General features: G+C 32.7%; 4 protein-coding genes across 7 annotated transcripts in view; 2 read left to right on the top strand and 2 right to left on the bottom strand.

Annotated features, from left to right (window-relative positions):
- Positions 1 to 25: 25 nt before the first annotated feature.
- On the bottom strand, positions 26 to 1,510 carry LOC132701400 (probable pterin-4-alpha-carbinolamine dehydratase). The gene is made up of 3 exons (XM_060669284.1): positions 987 to 1,510; positions 602 to 724; positions 26 to 386 (listed from the first exon to the last, which is right to left on the bottom strand). The coding sequence occupies exons 1-3, from the start codon at positions 1,113 to 1,115 to the stop codon at positions 198 to 200; spliced, it is 441 nt and encodes a 146-aa protein (XP_060525267.1). The 5' UTR covers positions 1,116 to 1,510; the 3' UTR covers positions 26 to 197.
- Positions 1,511 to 2,715: 1,205 nt separating this feature from the next.
- On the top strand, positions 2,716 to 3,625 carry LOC132701410 (coiled-coil domain-containing protein 86). The gene is made up of 2 exons (XM_060669294.1): positions 2,716 to 2,873; positions 3,120 to 3,625. The coding sequence occupies exons 1-2, from the start codon at positions 2,851 to 2,853 to the stop codon at positions 3,481 to 3,483; spliced, it is 387 nt and encodes a 128-aa protein (XP_060525277.1). The 5' UTR covers positions 2,716 to 2,850; the 3' UTR covers positions 3,484 to 3,625.
- On the bottom strand, positions 3,602 to 6,376 carry LOC132701334 (general transcription factor IIE subunit 2). Of its 2 annotated transcripts, XM_060669156.1 has the most exons (6): positions 6,157 to 6,376; positions 6,007 to 6,108; positions 5,201 to 5,363; positions 4,789 to 4,989; positions 4,558 to 4,738; positions 3,602 to 4,076 (listed from the first exon to the last, which is right to left on the bottom strand). In XM_060669156.1, the coding sequence occupies exons 1-6, from the start codon at positions 6,216 to 6,218 to the stop codon at positions 3,910 to 3,912; spliced, it is 876 nt and encodes a 291-aa protein (XP_060525139.1). In that variant the 5' UTR covers positions 6,219 to 6,376; the 3' UTR covers positions 3,602 to 3,909. The 2 variants fall into 2 exon arrangements, with proteins under 2 accessions (XP_060525139.1, XP_060525131.1); XM_060669148.1 differs by having other exon boundaries at positions 6,007 to 6,376.
- Positions 6,377 to 6,633: 257 nt separating this feature from the next.
- The window catches only part of LOC132701350 (DNA-directed RNA polymerases I, II, and III subunit RPABC3), a 47,194-nt gene continuing 35,762 nt past the window's right edge, over positions 6,634 to 18,065 (top strand). For 2 of the 3 annotated variants that reach the window (XM_060669194.1, XM_060669185.1), the window contains exon 1: positions 6,634 to 6,847. In XM_060669194.1, the coding sequence (XP_060525177.1) occupies positions 6,775 to 6,847 (73 nt within the window). In that variant the 5' untranslated portion in view covers positions 6,634 to 6,774. Of the gene's footprint in view, positions 6,848 to 15,890; positions 16,199 to 18,065 lie in introns of those variants that run through there. The other variant, XM_060669201.1, reaches the window with a different exon arrangement.

The following is an 18,065-nucleotide window of genomic DNA, read 5'->3' as shown; positions in this document are numbered from 1 at the left end:
GATGTTGAAAACGAAAGCATTTTATTATATAATCCCATAAGCAGTACAAAAGCAATCTGTTTATATTACAATTATATTGTAACAAATTAAAATAATTACAATTATAGATACAAACAACATCAGCACATGTCATAATATCTGAGGAACAATTGTATAAAAATAAATACCATCCATAAAAACCATATATTTAAATTAATTTATACCTGCTGTGAAATACCTTTTGATACATCATCCATAAAATTGGCTAGCTTCATGTCTCTCCCACTGAGACCTTTGACATCATGAGAAGTTAAAGTAACATTAACTTTATTATAAACATTAAACCATTCTGGATGATGGTCCATTTTTTCTGAAAATAGTGCCACTTGGGACATAAATCCAAATGCCTGAAATCAAACAAGGATAACTGCAGAATTAATGTCAAACTAAAAAAATAACTAAAACCATGGTCTATTGCTATACTACACTAGTCACTTTAACTAAAAACCAATCAATATGTTATAACTATTTGATTTCACACGCTATTACATAAAGCAAATTTTCAAAAAAAATATTTCTGAATTTTTCATTAAGTTAAAATATATACTCAGTAATTTCTTACCTGATTGAAATTTTTAAATACAAATTCTTTGTAAATAGCATCCTTGCTTTCCAGAACTGCCCAACCTTGTTGAGTTAGTTTTGACAAAGTTGTTGCTCTATCCTCAGAGGAAAGTTTGTCAGACTAAAATATATAGAGAGATTATACTCATAGAGATTGATTGATTTAGAATTGAAAAAACGTCAAACATAAATTATACTATTTTGTTGTCGTATTTAGTCCTTTAGTTGCTAAAATATTCAAGAAAATTATTTTCAATTTTGCTTTATAAAGGCTAAGTTTCAATAATGGAAAATTACAATAAAAATATTGAAATAGGTCATATTATTTCATAGATAAAATACTAAAAAGACTGCTTTTAACAACAGACAAAATGCAATATTACCATTTTAGCTCGTTTCTTCAAACTCGCTGAAACCTCACTGCGAAGTGGTTCGCTATCAAATGAAGTGGAAAAGGGAAAGGTCGCGACCATGAACTGATTTTTAAGTAATCTCGAAACAACAATACTCATTGAATAGTTTTTAATGGCGAAATTTCAAGATCAATAAAAGAGAACAATCTTTGAGTTATTTATAACAAAATGTAAGCCAGGTGATGATTTATTTGATGTTGTTGTAGTGACGTCACCTGAACCAGTACAACACGTTTCCTACGATATTAATGTAGGTTTAGATAATGTTTTGATTAATGCTTGCGTTTATTTTTTCATAATAATAACAGGTTTATTATTATTTTATTATTGTTACATTACTGAAATGACGCAGAAATTTGACTTCATGAATTGTTTACCGCGTATTTGAAATCAAAGCAGTGCACTACACACGTAAAATTTTTCTTGAACTAACTTCATGGGTAATTCCACAGTTTACGTTTTTTGTTGAATGTGAAATTTTAACTGTGATCGACAAATAATATCCAGCTACAGTATTGCCAAACTGCTATATTTATTCGATATAATCAGAAAATTATCCAGAAAAGCAAAGTTATGGTTATATAAAACTTCAAAATTCATATCCTCTTAGTTTTTTGAACTTAACACATAAACTGAAAATATTGGGCCAAAAATGAGATCAATCTAAGCAATTTAAGGCATAAACAGCGGTCAGATTATTAGTGGGTAGTTTTTTTTATATAATTATTGTAACAAGGTAATACCAATCGCAATGGCAATATTATATGCCAAAACAATTATAACAATGATACAAAGAGTATGGCAGACTGTCAGCAAAACTTTGACAGGTAAAAGAAAATCAAATTCCATTTGGCTTTGTTCAATATTACTTTCACAAATGTAGCGACAAAAAGATGCCCAATCGCAACAGTATAACATTTAACCAACAACTATCTTAAAAGGGATTGGTTTCTGCCGAAAAAAGAATCCTTCCTGATGCACTGCGGCCTGGTGCGTGAAATACACCGTATTGTTCCAGACACAATATCTAAGTCTACCTTAAGTATAAGTCTCTTCGCAAGCAATTGAATAGTTAGAAGGGGGTGATTACCAAAACTTATACGTGTGTCCTAACAACATAATTAAAAATGAAAAACTTCACCAAAGCTGAAGTACTCCAAATTGTATTTTTCGACTCCCGTCTGTAAAATACCTAATTACGCACCGATCTAGAGTGCGTGAAGCGTCACTTTATCACGTCAGTTTCGTTTCTCACGGATCCGAGCCACTTCGGACATCTACGAGATTTTACCGCACGGGTTTGGGAGCAATCGGATGTTTTCGGAGATATTTCCCACGCTTTGAATTTTGACGTTTGTCAATTCTGACGTCATGCCAGTGAATGTATTCGTATTGTTTGCGAAAATATTCCCAAAAACTAACGGTCGTAGAAAAAGTATCCAACAAATTCGGTAAACTTTTTAACTCACTCATTTCTTAAAAACTCGCTCCGCTGCGGTCAAATAAATGGCGGGTACAGATCCACGAGCCATTTTAATTTTTTTGAAAATAAAACACCAAAAATATGCACAACTTGTGAGCAGAATGAATGCTAAGATGGATATAGGAATTGACAATTGTATATTTGGAGATATTTGGGACGATAATTTCTATATAGAACTGTGGTTGAGCGAACTTATAATTTTGGTGTCTATGATCTCATCCACTAATTACGTAAACTGCAACAGCAACATTGGACGACGGTTAAACATTTAACGCCATCTCTAATAAAAAATTTGTTCTGGAAGGTGTACCGTTTATGAATTAACCTTACTTTTACGTTCACGATTTCGAAATGGCTCTCGTAGGAAAAGATAGGTGTGTAAGCTTTATTGGTATACATTTATCCAAAACTAAGGTTTAAGTTTTAAATAAAATCCAGCCAAAAAAAATCACGACAAAGTTTCGAATTTTTATATACGATACTAGATATCTCTCGTAAAAAACTCGCACCTTTATTTTTGTTTTTTTAATTAGAAATATTCGCAGTGTCTTGTTGATGTTTATTATGTGCATTCGATTGAGGTGTTCAAATAACACATAACAAGTACAATATGCTTACAGTGGAAATAATGCAACAGTTCCGCGAGGAATACCGAAATCAGGCCGATTTTGGAAATCGGAAAAAAAGAAATTTTCAACTATTATAAAAACTAGAGGTATCAAAAGCACACTTCAAAAAAGAAAACTACTTAAGGAGAAACGGGACAAAGTAAAGGAATCATCCAATGCAATTAAACAGGCAAAGCAACAAGAAAAGGAATTGAATAAGCAAAGAAGACGTGACAATATTCATAGACGTGAAGAAAATAGGAAGAAATCAGAGGTATTTCAAGTAATAACAAACTCGAAGAAGTTAAAGAAAATGAAAAAGAAGCAACTCCGATATATTGAAAAACGGGACACCACAGTCCTGAAAAATAATTAATTTCCTTTATTTGTTGTTTAAATTGTAACCCCTCCAACTATTCACTTAAAATGGGTTTTCTTCATTGGTTTCATATTTCTATAATGGAATTTTCTATCAAAAAGAGTTCTGAAATAGATTATTAAAGGAATTTATGATTTTATTTCCAAGAGTACAATGTGTTTACATGCCACTCCCATCAAATCTTGACAAGGATCCTAACTTACAACTTGTCGCGTGTGTTATGCATATTAATGGAGTATACAGGACACTAAAATGTCCTGTTTTTCTTAAAAATAATTGATAATAATATGGTTGATGACTTCCACTGTGACTTATTTATCTATGATGTGTAATCCCAACCCATTTGGTTGGCTACGAATTGAGCTGTTATTACAATATAATAATGATTTGTTAAAAAATCATCAATTTTAGTAAGCTTTGAAATTATACAATATTTTTTTGAGTTAAGGTATTATCTTCATAGGTTTCTAATACATCTGCCAAATGTTCATTATCTCTGGGCTTTTTAAATGTTTTCCTTCTTTGGCTTGTTTTCTTCCTTTTTATTGCTACAGGTTTCTTTAAACCATGATCCTGCATTGACCTAATACCTAAAAAACATTTAGATTTATTTTCAAAAAATTCTAAAAATTTGTTCTAGTTTTGGTCAATTTTTTAATATTACATTTCATTTTATTAGTTTTCTGGGTCTCTTTAGTTGTTTCTAATGTCGGAGATGTTTAGCACTGCAAAATATAATCAGTATTTTAAATAGTTACAAAAGTTTTAAAGTGTCACCTTGGGCAAGTCTGATCCAGATAATCTGGACAGATTCCGTAATTTGTTAATTTTTTTAGGTTCTTTAGCCTAGGAATACGTATGTGATCAAAAGTTTTTGGGAAAACTTCACAAGAAATAAATAAAAATTTTTAAATCATTAAAATCCTATTCTTGGAGCTTCAATTAAACATGTTTTAAAGAAATGAAATACAACAGAATATAGTTTTTGAAATAAATTCTAATTTTGATTATCAGTTTCACACAAGAGAATATTATTTTTAGCAAAATGGGGCAAAATATCGAATAAAATACCTTGTTTATCTAAATATTCTTCAATTTTGGCATCATCCATAGCATCAACAGCAACTGACCTCCATAATTTTTGAAATTCCTCATCAACTGTCAATAAAGCTGTTCTGTCATTGTAAAACAACACTTTTTTCTTATCTATTGGCCTTGATATAAAAATTATTTCATTTTGACTACTTAAAATCTGTAAAAAGCATATGATAATACAGGATTATTATTGCTGCCTCACCTCACCTTTAATGCCTTATCACAGTGAGGCAAAGACTCTTGAACATCTTCCAATAAAATTCCTCCCAGGCCTTTTAAGTCCTGCTGTTTTAGAAGTTTCAGTAAGCTTTTTCTATCTTTCAATTTATACAATGCCTTGAATAGGAACTTTCCATCTGGTGTAACCTCAATTTTGGGATTATTAATTAAGGCTTCATTTTGCAACCACTAAAACAACTATTGTAATATGGTAATGAAATATTATGTATTAAACATTTTAAATTTTAATTATCAACCTTTTTGATAAAAAAAAACAATTATTGCCAATTAAATTCATTCTTAAATATTTTTTATAATAATAGTTCTTGTGAAAACCACAGTAAATAGTAAACACATTTTCTCACCCAGTACAATAAACGTAAAAGTATTCTAAACTAACCTGTTTCACCTTACTGCCAGCATCCAGCTGATTTGTTTCATCTAATATTTCATCTAATGTTAAAGGATATGTTTCACCTTCCTGGTGCCTTTGTCTCATGTGTTTTACAATTTTTGCTAAAACACCAAACCGATATTGCGAACTTCCAGTTGTCGTTTTATACCTAAAAGAATAGAGGAACAAACTGTTTTGAAAAAATCTAAATGTTCACTTGAATTATTAGTTGATAAGGAAGATGAAAGGGAAATCTTACTTACAAATTTACCACAGTTTATATGATTTTAAGTCTTCTGATTGAAAGGGCAAAAAGGCAAATATTTAAATCTATAAAGGGTGTACAAAATTTAAAATATGTAAATGTGTGTATATATGATTGAATTTGATAAAAATAAAATTTCTTAGGTAGATGAAATTTTTCAAATTAAATTCGCCTGTGGTGTTAAATCTCACTATTCACCTTCTTCAGTCTAATTTAATTCATCTGTTAGTACACCTTTTTAGAGATAGTGACACACTGTGTTTGAGACACCCTGTGCATGAATAGTAGGGAAATTATTAAGTTTCCACTATGGATAGCAGCCCTTAGTAGAACAAATAAAGCAATAACAAAGCGCTACTATATTAAATATTTCACTAAATCAAAACCACATAGATTGGCATACTAATAAAATACAAATTTCACGTTTATAAGAGGAATCAAAAATTACTGAAGGCCAATATTCATTAATGGTAAAATGTAGGCTTAGTTGTGCATTCTATAATTCCATACACTTCAAAAGGTATTTCGTTCTATAAACTTTTCTTACGAATTAATATCAAGTTTGGGAATAACCGATGTATTAGATTTAGCTTTCTTCCTTTCCTCTTTGACTGGATCTGATTTGGCTTCATTTTTTTTCTTTTCTAACCTAAAAAAAACATATAATTCTCCTCTTCTCTTGTAACAAGAAACCAACGTTAGGCTAGCAACTGCTCGTCTTTTGAATAATTCTCTTTCCTTTAACAACGCAGGATCCATGTTACGTGCTGTAAAACGAAATAAGCATTTAAACGTCGTGCTCTGCTCAAAACTCTTAGAACCACAGAATTCTAGAAATAGTCTCAATTTTCATAGAAAATTGTTTGGCATACTGTGCCACTATTGTTCTTGCCTTTGTTTTTCTAACGATAGGCACGTTTATAAAGGAGTCTCACCCATTACATAAAAAGCCAAATGTGGTGTGCAAAAAATATATTAACATATGGTTGAACATAATGTGCATCCGTCGTATCATGTCATGTCAGTCATGTCAGTCATGTCAGTGTCATGGTCAAAAATTGACCATACAAGTTACATAAAGAACAATGTAGTCAAATACGCAGAAGCCGTAGTAATATGAAATACTGAACTTGGTATTAAATTTCAATTAGTGCGTTCTTTTAAACTTAAATGATATTTTGAAACTGTCGTCTGTGGTATATATGATTTCATTTTATGCCGCACGAGATACGTATTCTGTGGTGGTAATGGACGTATGCATTAAACATATTTTCGCCGGTTAGGTTTTTAAGGTTGTATTTTTCCGTGTTGTGCAATGGCAGGTGTTTTGTTCGAAGATATATTTAACGTAAAAGACATAGATCCCGAAGGAAAGAAGTTTGACCGTGGTAAGTAGTGATAAATCATTTTCTCAATTATTTATTGGAGTTCTGACAACATATAACTCAAATATAAAAATCTATTTTACGTGGTTATCGGTTAATAATTTTATTGAATTGGTCCTTATTGAGTTGGTCCTAGTTGATTCTTGAGTGCAGCCATGACTAAATTATCTATATAATTAATAGAACCATTGTAGTTAAATTTTAAATTTTTGAAAATTTTCAATTTTTAGGTAAAAAGTACACAAATTAGTAAGCGATGTACGAGAATTTGATTTATCGCTACGATATTGAAAACGTGCGATAAATATATTTAAAGAGAAATGAAAGCTCATGATTTGATAATTTGATTCAGTGTAATTTTAAAACTTTATCTACATAAATCTGACAGTGGTAAATGATTTAAATCATTATGCCCAAAATTTCACTCCATGCCAAGAAACTTTCAATTAAATAATTAAAAGAGACAACCTATCCTCTGTTCTGGTTTCAAATGCATGATTTGGAGATGCTGTAAATAATCTTAATGTTCTTTACTGGTAAAATGGTATTTCAACGTGTTGGGTACTAGAATCACACTTTCTTTCTAATAAGTACTTAAAACACTTAAATACTTAATACTTAAAAAATAAGCATCTATTAAAAAAAAAAAATTGACCTTGAATGACCTAGAAGTTGACAAGCCAATTTAAATTCGCCTGTGGTGTTAAATCCAACTATTCACCTTCTTCAGTCTAATTTAATTCATTTGCTAGTACACCTTTTTAGAGATAGTGACACGCTGTGTTTGGCTAAATTTGTCAAAGCAGCTCTTAGTAGAACAAATAAAGCAACAGCAAAACGCTACTATATTAAATATTTCACTCACTAAATAAAAACCACATAGATTGGCATACTAATAAAATACAGATTTCACGTTTATAAGAGGAATCAAAAATTACTGAAGGCCAATATTCATTAATAGTAAAATATAGGCTTAGTTGTGCATTGTACAATTCCATACACTTCAGTAGGTATTTGGTTCTATAAACTTTTCTTACGAATTAATATCAAGGTTGGGAGTAACTGATGTATTAGATTTAGCTTTCTTTCTTTCCTGTTTGACTGGATCTGATTTGACTTCATTTTTTTTCTTTTGTAATCTAAAAAAAAACATAATTCTCCTCTTTTCTTGTAACAAGAAGACCAACGTTAGACAACGCAGGATCCATGTTACGTGCTGTAAAACGAAACATCCTGTTCTACTGAAAACTCTTAGAACCACAGAATTCTAGAAATAGTCCCAATTTTCATAGAAAATTGTTTGGCAGTCTGTGCCAGTATTGTTCTTGACTTTGTTTTTTCTAACGATATGCAAGTTTATAAAGGAGATTCACCCAGTACGGAAATCCGTCCATGTTTATTTCTACAAATTTAATATTTCTGCTCTGGTTCCAATATATCTGGTTTCAAATGTATGATTTGGAGATATTGAAAATAATCTTAATGTTCTTTACTGGTCAAATGTTATTTCAACGTGTTGGGTACTAGAATCACACTTTCTTTCTAATATGTATAGAGAATACTTAAAAATAAGCATCCATTAAAAAAATAATTTGACAAGCCAACAAAAATCTACTTGAAAATATGCAGAGTGTCTCGAAATTAGTGGACCAAACTATAATAGTATATTATTTTCTATATAAACATACTATGCCATGAAACGCCCCCTAACGGGGTCCCATGCCCTAGAAGAAATGGACCTGAAAATGGTTCTTTATTAATATTTCGCAAACAGGTTATTTATTATTATTAATGTTATTAATGTAGTTAAGAGGTTTAAAATTCATATCAGTAAAGTTTACAATTGCTTTAGGAATATTGGTGACATCTGCCGGTCTTAATACTGCGGGGTATTTAATGCTATTTCCCTCAATTCTGTTTAGCACTCCCTGATATTCATATGCCTTTTCCTTGCCCCTGAGATCGACTAAGCGATCCATGTTGTGCTAGATTTCTATGTATGTTAGAAAACACTCTCCGATGTGGTTGTTATCTTTGTGGAGATCGTCTTTCGTACCCCCGTACGGGGGTACAGCGTCACACAGGTTGCCATTGCAATAACCATAAATAAAATGAGTATCTATTAATTCCCTTTTCAAAAAACGCCACATACTTATAAAAAACCAAATAAAAAAAATCAGAAAGAATGTGAACAAAAACAACATAAATGTCAAATCAACAACAAAATAACAATCCTATCAATTCTCTTTCAAGGCGTACTTTTTAATTTTTTTAGAAACTAAACTGCACTTTGTGACATTTCGTTCTAAACAACAATCTCCACACACTTAATTCATTTTCTCAGAATATTTAACGACATATTTTGGGAAAACGATCTGTCAGCGACCATGTTGGTAGTTGGTTAAAGGTTAAAGTTGCCTTATAAGTTCCTGTATTATTGCTATTAAGCAGGCAAAAACATTTTCAGGTCCATTCTTTTTATGACCTGCCCTGTTTCTCGACATATGTTTATATAGGAAATTAGAGCTTATATTGAACGTAGAATATGCTGTTATAGTTCGGCGCTCTAATTTCGGGACACTCTGTATAAAACGCCATTAAAATTTTTAATCTTATTTTTTATACAAATATCTTTGAAATTATGATTTAATTTCCGGTACAGATTTCGGCCAATTCGCAATCTAGTCCTTCATTCGGAGACTGTACCTAAGCGCAGTTTAAATTTTACGCAGCTACCTTAATACTCCTAAAACCTCAAATTTGAAACGAATAGTTCAACATTTGAGATTGGTCATTATAAATTTTGTATATTTGAGTCAGAAATTTTATTTACTGAATATCAATATCCCGAAGTTCAAAACTTCAGACTAATCGGCCATAAATATAAATTTTGACCATTTGGATTTTTGATCCCAAACACGCCCAAGTTCAAGATACGAGATAATTCCGTCAGTAGATAGTAAAATTGCATATTGATTCAAATTCTTATTCCAGTAAAAAAGGCGACTTTTAATGCTGCGCGTTATTCATCACCTCGCTGCTCACGACGTTAGTTTTCGGGTTATCACCAACACTATATAAATTATTTTACATGAATTATTAGTACGCTATCTTGCTTCTTTAAAGTACGCGTTAGCGTGTTTAAGTCTCACCCTATTGGTGGCTTTATAAAGCAATTAATAATTAACAACTAGTACCTAAGAATTTACTTTGTTTTACACAATCAAAACAAATGGATCTTATAACAATAAACAACTAAAGAGTAGGTAGTCCAATATTCTACTTTAAATTAAATTGTTGTTGAGCAAGTATGCAATTTGCTAATAACCTGCAATAAAGGCTCAGTATTAGGATTTTTTTACGTCATTCGTTATTCCACATTTTTTTTTACAATCTCAAATAAGTAACTTGCGTTTAAAAATAGTGAAGATCGGCAGAAAGCATTTTTATTCCATCCACATTGTAACGTTAAAAGAGTGGGGGAAAGTAGTGGATTTTCGTTCACGATCCTTTCTACGAGGCGGAGTCTTTGTTTGTGCTGACTGCCGGTCATTGGTCATTGATTTATGAAACACGAACACATCATTTAGGAACACTCCGTATATTATCGCCCTAACATAGTTAATGACGAATTTGGACTCTTAATAAATATGAATGTAAATTTTAAAAACCATCTATAGTGATTATTGTACCTCATTCACATTTTACCCCTTAAAGGCGCCAGCCGGGCGACCAGTCGCTTTTTCCTATATTTGCTATCCTTTCTTTGGGGGCGGGACCGACGAGTCAGATCGATAGAGCCGATTTTCTGCCGCCAGCGCATTTCGTGGCCAAGGTTACCAGGTCTAGGTCAGAATCAACGGATTGTGGAAAGTTTCCGCGTCGCAGGGACTTGCGGCTTTTACTAGAGCAGGAGTGGGACTGCGAGTCACAGAATGCTGTCATGGTTTTCTATTATCGATATCTACTGACGACGTCGATTTGCGACGAGTCGCATAGAACTTCTATTTTTAACAAAAATAATAAGTACATTTATTGTTGTGGTGGTACAAATCTTATGGCTGATAAGCCTAATTACAATGGAAATATTGAAAGCTCTAAAACTAATCAAAACTTGTATAAAATACTATTACCTACGTGATTGGTTTATAAAGTGGATGGACCTAGTCCAATGTCTGTTTATTTTAATGGAAAATTGTCGTTGTACCAAAATAGTTTGTAATAATGGCTGGTTAATACTGTTACCAGTTAGTTTAAATACTAAGATTTGTCGCCTAGTTTGTAAAATATCTGTACCTATATAAGATAAAGTGTAAACTTAATGTAGTATACAAACTAGAGAATATTTTAATAGCACCTGTTTGAGAATTTGGCACATGAGTCCAATATATCGATGTAAGATATGTCCAATGCCCACTGTGCCTATTGGCCATAAATATGTATTCAGTTCGTCAGTTAATTTGTTGCCGAAATTATATTAAATTTTGCTAAATAAGCAATCCGTATAGTTCCTCCAATTCCGAGTAATAATACATTTTCGCAAATGATCATTTTTAATTAAATCTACATACATAATCCTCAAAAAAGTTTATGGAGAAAACACACTTGTTATTGTATAAAAAAACATTGACAGATTTTATATTGTAATTGTTTTTTGCAAATGCGTTTTAGAAACTCTTAGTTGGACTCGGTTTTCGCAGATTTACTTTGTGTCTCAAAGAGATTTACACCAGAATTTTACACAAAAATCAAAATGTAAATTAAAACAACCTATGGCGTTTTGGACAAAATGTATACCACAAATGATTTTCAGGTTAGTTATAGTTTGGTTTTTATGTTGGAAACCATGTAGGTGTGCCGATGGAGGCAGTGTAAGGAATGCTTTGGAAACTGCATTTTTATATCTATATTGCTCATAAGTAAGAAAAACCATTGGAAAAAAATATTTTGTAGCTCCGTCTTTTAAATTTTCTTTTTCGGTCTAGCTCATCTAGCTTTTTATATGTAATTCTGCTTAAAATTGGAACGATTTATTATTATTATTATTATCAAAGAATTTTGTAAAAGAAAATTTGATCTGTTACGACGAATATTGTTCAAAGCCTGGCAGGTAGTGATAATGTGTTATGTCGTCGACAAAGTCGGGCCTTTGCTCCTTTTCTGTGTAAACACGTTTAAAGCAATATTGATTTCAGCCGCAGATGGCGCTTGAAACTAGCAGTAACCATAGAATCCCCATTTCATACCTTCAAATTATTGATTCTGTGTTTATATGTTTATTCTTAGCTCTTTGTTAAATGTAAACTTTACAGAATTTTATTCGATCGCTTTGGGTGAATTCAAATATTTTTATTACATGAACTTCTTTTCTAATTTTTTTTTACTTCTACTAAATATTATTGTAAACGAAATAAATCATGCAAAATAGCGTATATTTTGTTGAATCGCTTGGCAGCAGTTAAAAAGTAAAAATGTGTCTGAGGATATAAGTAGCACTTTTAAGAAAAGTTTGGTTAGCATTTAGCTCTGTTCGTGCCATTATTTATTGTGATTTGCCGGACCAAAATTGGAAGTGTAGGTAAATACCAAAATATAAATACCGGAAAAAATCTTCGCCTTCATATTAAAAAGATATTTTTAAGTTTACTGTGGAAATGTAATCTACTGAATAACTTTAAAGATCTTTCAAATCAGAGGTGTTAGATATAATACTAAATTGTCTATTTAATGTGTAGTAATGTTCTTATTGACAGGCTTATTAAAGTACTGCGATTACCGTCGCAGAACTGTTAGGAGCTTGCGCAATGCAAATTTAGCGTTCGGGTTTTTCTCGAATTGATTTAGGACAGTTCGCGATCAGGAATCGGAATAAATTAAGAGCTGTAGGCGAATTGTCTTAGAACTGTCCAACGCAATCCCTGTTTCAGAGCAAGTACTGTTCTTTTGTGTGTTTTTTTTTGTTTTGGTTAGTTTTTGTAGGCCTCTTGCGATAAATGTAATGGAATTAAGTATCTTGGAGTTATCACCTTGGTGTTCGTCATCATCAGAAAATGAAGATTTTGTGGGGGCGGTTTTGGTCATTATTTTATGAATCTTTGTAATTAGCATGATAAATTTGTGAACTTTTTTTGTCACCTTCATAGGTCTTCACTAAAAATTTTGTATGGCAAAAATGTTGGTGACTAATGTATTGAAATTAAACATTCAACAAAATTCAACATTCAACAAAGTTCATTATATGATCCTAAAAAGGCATTACGGTTTTTACCAATTCACTGACAGTTCGAAAATAGTTCTAAGATGAAGTCAAGGCACACCTAGTTCTGCGCAAACAGTGAACAATCCGAGAAGTGTTCAATCCCGAACACGCTTGTCGTTATTGAGCCACTGAGATGCTATTTGGTGGGTGGTTTTACAGGATTTGACAGGATTCTCTTCGCTTTGGTTATCCTAGTAAAAACTTGGTCAGTCGCCACACACTTTCGTAAAATTCCCTGTTAAGTAAACTTAATTGAAATAACATACAGTTTTTATAATTTTCTTAGGTTTGATAAATGTTTTCTGTAGTGTTTTGTCTTTGCCAAAACACAATACATTTTATTTATATTTCCAACAAAGAACGTTAACAATGTTTTATTTCGCACAAAAGAGGGCGAAAAAATGGGAGGCTTGAGCAAAGTGTGACTGAGAATCTGTTGTCATTTAGAAAGCAAAATATTACAAGTGTTATAATTTAAAATAATATAATTGATGAGAAGGTACATTCGACGAACCTCCACCAAAATGTCAAAAAACTAACCTTATTGGCGAATGTTGTAGTTATTTCTGCTGGTAATGTATATTATTAGTGTAGGTTTTACGTTGATAGTTGGGAACGATGTTGTGTAATTATATAAAAAACAGGCGAATAGCTTGGAGATTTTTCTTTTTTTGGATTACTTATTCGGCTTACATTTTGAGTGGAAGCGTCTTTGAATCCTTTTGCTTCGTTTCGCTCAACATATTACTTGACTGTCGATGATGATCAATAATCTAATTGAATTTTATTTTATTAGTATTTTACAACAACTATATAATTTCACTTACTAAAGTTTGGTTTATTTTATTATAAATTATATACATTACACATAAAAGTTGTTTGCGGCTGTTTGTATCGCATGTGGCTTTCAAAAAGTTTAGCTTTTGGGGTACGGGAGGCATACTAATAAAAGTTTTACAGTTGTATTTGGAACCTCCTTCATTGGATATTGCAGAATTTGTATCAATAATTTCTCATCTAATAAGAATCTATAACTCGATTAATGTAAATAGAACAACTTTTTTTAAAATTTACCAATGAAAGCTGTCTTTAATTAGGGTGGTATTAGGGTGATTCCATATTATTTTGCACAATCGCAAATTTCACATTCGATTTATTTCGTAATAATTGTAATAATTCGTAATCTGATTTTAAAGTTTCTAATAATGTCGAAACTGGTTTTTAGAATCTAACACGTTTTTCTTCTATACGTTTATCTTCATGTTTATATTGAAGCGATTATAGATATATTAGTTTTGAATGTTTTCTTTTTTAATTTTGAAAATGTTTAGTGATTATTTGTGGCAAAACAGTTTGTCATTCATCAGATGAAAAGTCAAAATTTGTTTTTTAATTTTGACTTTTGTATTATTTTTTAAATTCAGTATATTGGGTGTCATTTATCGCGAATTAAAATTCTTCAGGTCAGTCGAACTCAAAACGGTTTGCTTTAACTTGCTTTAAACATATTCTGTTTAGCACTAATATATTGTTCAATATAGGAATTTGGTTTATAAAATATTTAATTTAATTTTTGACAATGCTTTTGAATTGAGTTTAGGGTTTTGTGCGTTAAATAACCATATTATTACACATATTACAATTTATAACCAGACGACCTGTATAGTTTTTTAATGAACTTCCTTCTCTATTTGGCTCGTCTATTACTCGCCAAATTTCTTCCTTTCTTTCATGGTTATTTTAATAGACTGTGTCAACAGCTTTTATTTGCATGGGATGGGAAACTTTCTATAATACTATATTATACAACAAAATTTGATAAACGCCATTTCAATGTTTTGCATAGTATAACCATTCGTTTTTGACTAAATTTTTGCAAAACAGCACGAACACAGACATACTCACTGAAGACGTATGACGTAACCGTCAGAATTGACAAATATCAAATTACCGTGAGCAAAATCTACCGAAAACATCCGATCGTTCTCAAACCTATGTCTAAAATATCGGAAACGTCCGAATTGGCTCGTGACCGTGGGTAACGAAGCAGACGTCTTAAAGTGACATGTCCCGCACGCTTTATTCGTGCATAATTGGGGTATCTTGGAGTAGGGAGTAGAAAAACCACTTTTTTCAAATAACTTTTTTAGAATTTGCCGCCATGAAATTGGTCACGTCAAAATGTAGCTTGTCGGATAGGCGGGAGAGATGACATAAAAATTACCTATCCCCATCCCCAAATCCCCAGGGGTACGTGACCAATTTCTATTATTTATCGTACAAACACAAAATACCAAAAAAACATGAGTGTTACATATGCAACGAGATACAACAAAACTCATTTACACCCAATGACATCAAAAAAGGATTAATTTTTGACCCTGCATGCTTTCCTGGAAGTTTCTCATAATTGAAATATAAAATATTGTAATACTTTACTGTAAATTAAAATTAGGTTACATCTTGATAAAAAGTAAATTAGCTCTTTTTTTTTATCGTATTTTGCGTCCGATGCCGATGCCGTTGCGTGTGCGCGTACCTTAATAAGTCCACCACGTCATAATTCAACGCCGGTGCACACATCCTTGGATGAATTATAATCCATTTTTATTTTCGTCTACCATTATTACCTACACCTCCCTACTTACTCCGTGGCGATAATGTTGCGCAACATACGCCTAATATATATGGATTTTTCGCCAAACAGGCTGGGAGGATCTCCAACATACCGGTGGCGTCGGCCCTCGCCTATGGTGGGGAAATTGCGCATTCGAAATACCGCCCCTCTTTCCCCTCGGCGCGCCGCCGGTAACCGGCCCGCTGTTACAGAACTGTGGCCGACACTTCATTTGTTTTGGGTCCAAGTTCGAACCGTGTTTTTATTTTTATTTTTATTTTGTATAGAAGTGTGTACCCCGCGGCAGCTTACCGCGTTTTCGATAACATTTCGCGGATTAATGGCGATTGAAAAACATAGCTGCCGAATTCCGCGGCGCGTTAACGGTGCGGTAAAAAAATGCGACATTTTACCGGACATATGATGGGCCTGCCCGCGTACGCAGATCGAAGGAGGCAAACTTGATGTGGCCGTCAAGGTGAGTGTCATTGTTTACACGCGCCTTCGCGGTATTTCGGAGGTGCTGCGTAGCAGGCCCGGGCTCCACCGTCCACGTCGTCGCCGACTCGCGTCATGCGGCCGCCAAGACGAAATTTTTTCGCGTTTTGGCATCAGCGATATTATCAAACTTACTTCTGGATACGTGTATGTATTCCTAACGAACGATCGTCTTCTAAAAATTGTACGTCGTAAGGTTTTTTTGCAAACTATCGTGTTCTTCTCGGTTTTTATTACTCCTCTCGGTGTAAAACAGCTGCGAAAGTAAATATTTTGTTTTGGGAGAGCCTCATCTCCGAGGCCCGCGTCAAAACGCGGTGACGATAAATTGATAAAAATTCGACGCGTGCGCGCGGTAACCTTGGAAAGGTTTCCGAGCACCTATATATTGGAGTTGGCATTTGGGCGTGTATGGCCCCCCCAATATATTAATTATTGCGAAGTGTTTTCTGAGAGATGGTTTCACACCAGGGCCGTAGCATACCCGGGCAACTTATTTTTACCGTAGTTCCGATACCTTTGATTCCTTGTGGGCTGAAAAAATTGACACCTTCCATTCTTATGGCATGGATAAGTGATAAAGTTTTAACTTCCGCTGTGCGGGCATGAGGCAGGAATTTTGGGTTTTAAATTTGGATGAATACTTAGAATCAAGGTTTGAAATAATAATACTTTTTATTGGATATACACGCGCCGAAACACGATGCTATTGAAAATGTCAATATTCCAGATGCAGATAAGGTTCTCAATATAAATAATGCCAATTTTACATTTCTGGCAGAGACAAAAAAAAATTAAATGTTAATGTAAGTATACATATCATAATCTGTCGACCAGCAAGTTCGGTAAACGGGATTTGACTCACGAGTCTATTTGACACGAGCGCAATGGTTATTTAAACATCCTGTTGCATTATTTGAACAGTTATTAGAGTTTATATTTGAAACAAATAGTATTAGAGATATTAATTACACCTGAATAATATTGATTTTCTTCAAGTATTTCTTGAGTAACACTTCGCGTTCTGACAGGCGTAGACGTAGAATTATTTTTCTACTCCCGTCTGTAAAGTAGTTAATTATACGGGGATCTAGATTGCGGAAAGTGTCATCTTACTACTTCAGTTTTTTGTCCCAGGCATCCGAGCCCCTTCGGACATTTCCGGTATATTACCGCACGAGTATGGGAGCAATCGGATGTTTTTGGGGTTTTTACCACACGACTTGAATTTTGACGTTTGTCAATTATGGCGGTCATGTCAGTGAATGTTTTTGTGTTGTTTTGCAAAAATGTAACCGAAATCGAACGTTTGTAGAAAAAGTCTGATATGCAACACGTTTGTAAACTTTTATTTGTTTATTATTTAATTATTAAGCTTTCGCTCCACTCGTGACAGATGAACTTAACTCAAATGCAGTTTACCCCACTCTTTGCATAATTTACTTTACACGTTTCTTGAATTTGTCTCTGCAATTATTTTTGGCTATACCAAACTTGGAAATCTAACCCATTTAAAATTATCTAATATTTGTGTGCATCTAGCCATAGAAAGCTGTGGAGATTACATATTAATTATTTTTTAAATTTAAATATTCAATTAGAACGACAAACTGAAGACAATTAATTTATAAATTTTAAAAAATAATTAAAATTTTATTACCCAATTTTTTAGGAATTACTATACCGGGTTGCCGAACGGAACATAGGAAATCCCATGTAAATTTTAGGAGTCCGTTTTATAGCTTGAAGAAATTTTAATCAGCCAATCTTCAGTGATTGAATTAAATATGGTGGCAAAATTAGAACATTTTTAAAGTTTAGGTAATAAATCAAACATCACTAAAAGA

This window comes from Cylas formicarius, unplaced genomic scaffold, assembly GCF_029955315.1.
Source record: "Cylas formicarius isolate icCylForm1 unplaced genomic scaffold, icCylForm1.1 PGA_scaffold_10__41_contigs__length_53128322, whole genome shotgun sequence".
Taxonomy (NCBI): Eukaryota; Metazoa; Arthropoda; class Insecta; order Coleoptera; family Brentidae; genus Cylas; species Cylas formicarius.
Note: the sequence above shows the minus strand (reverse complement) of the source record. Positions and strands in the feature narration are given on the sequence as shown.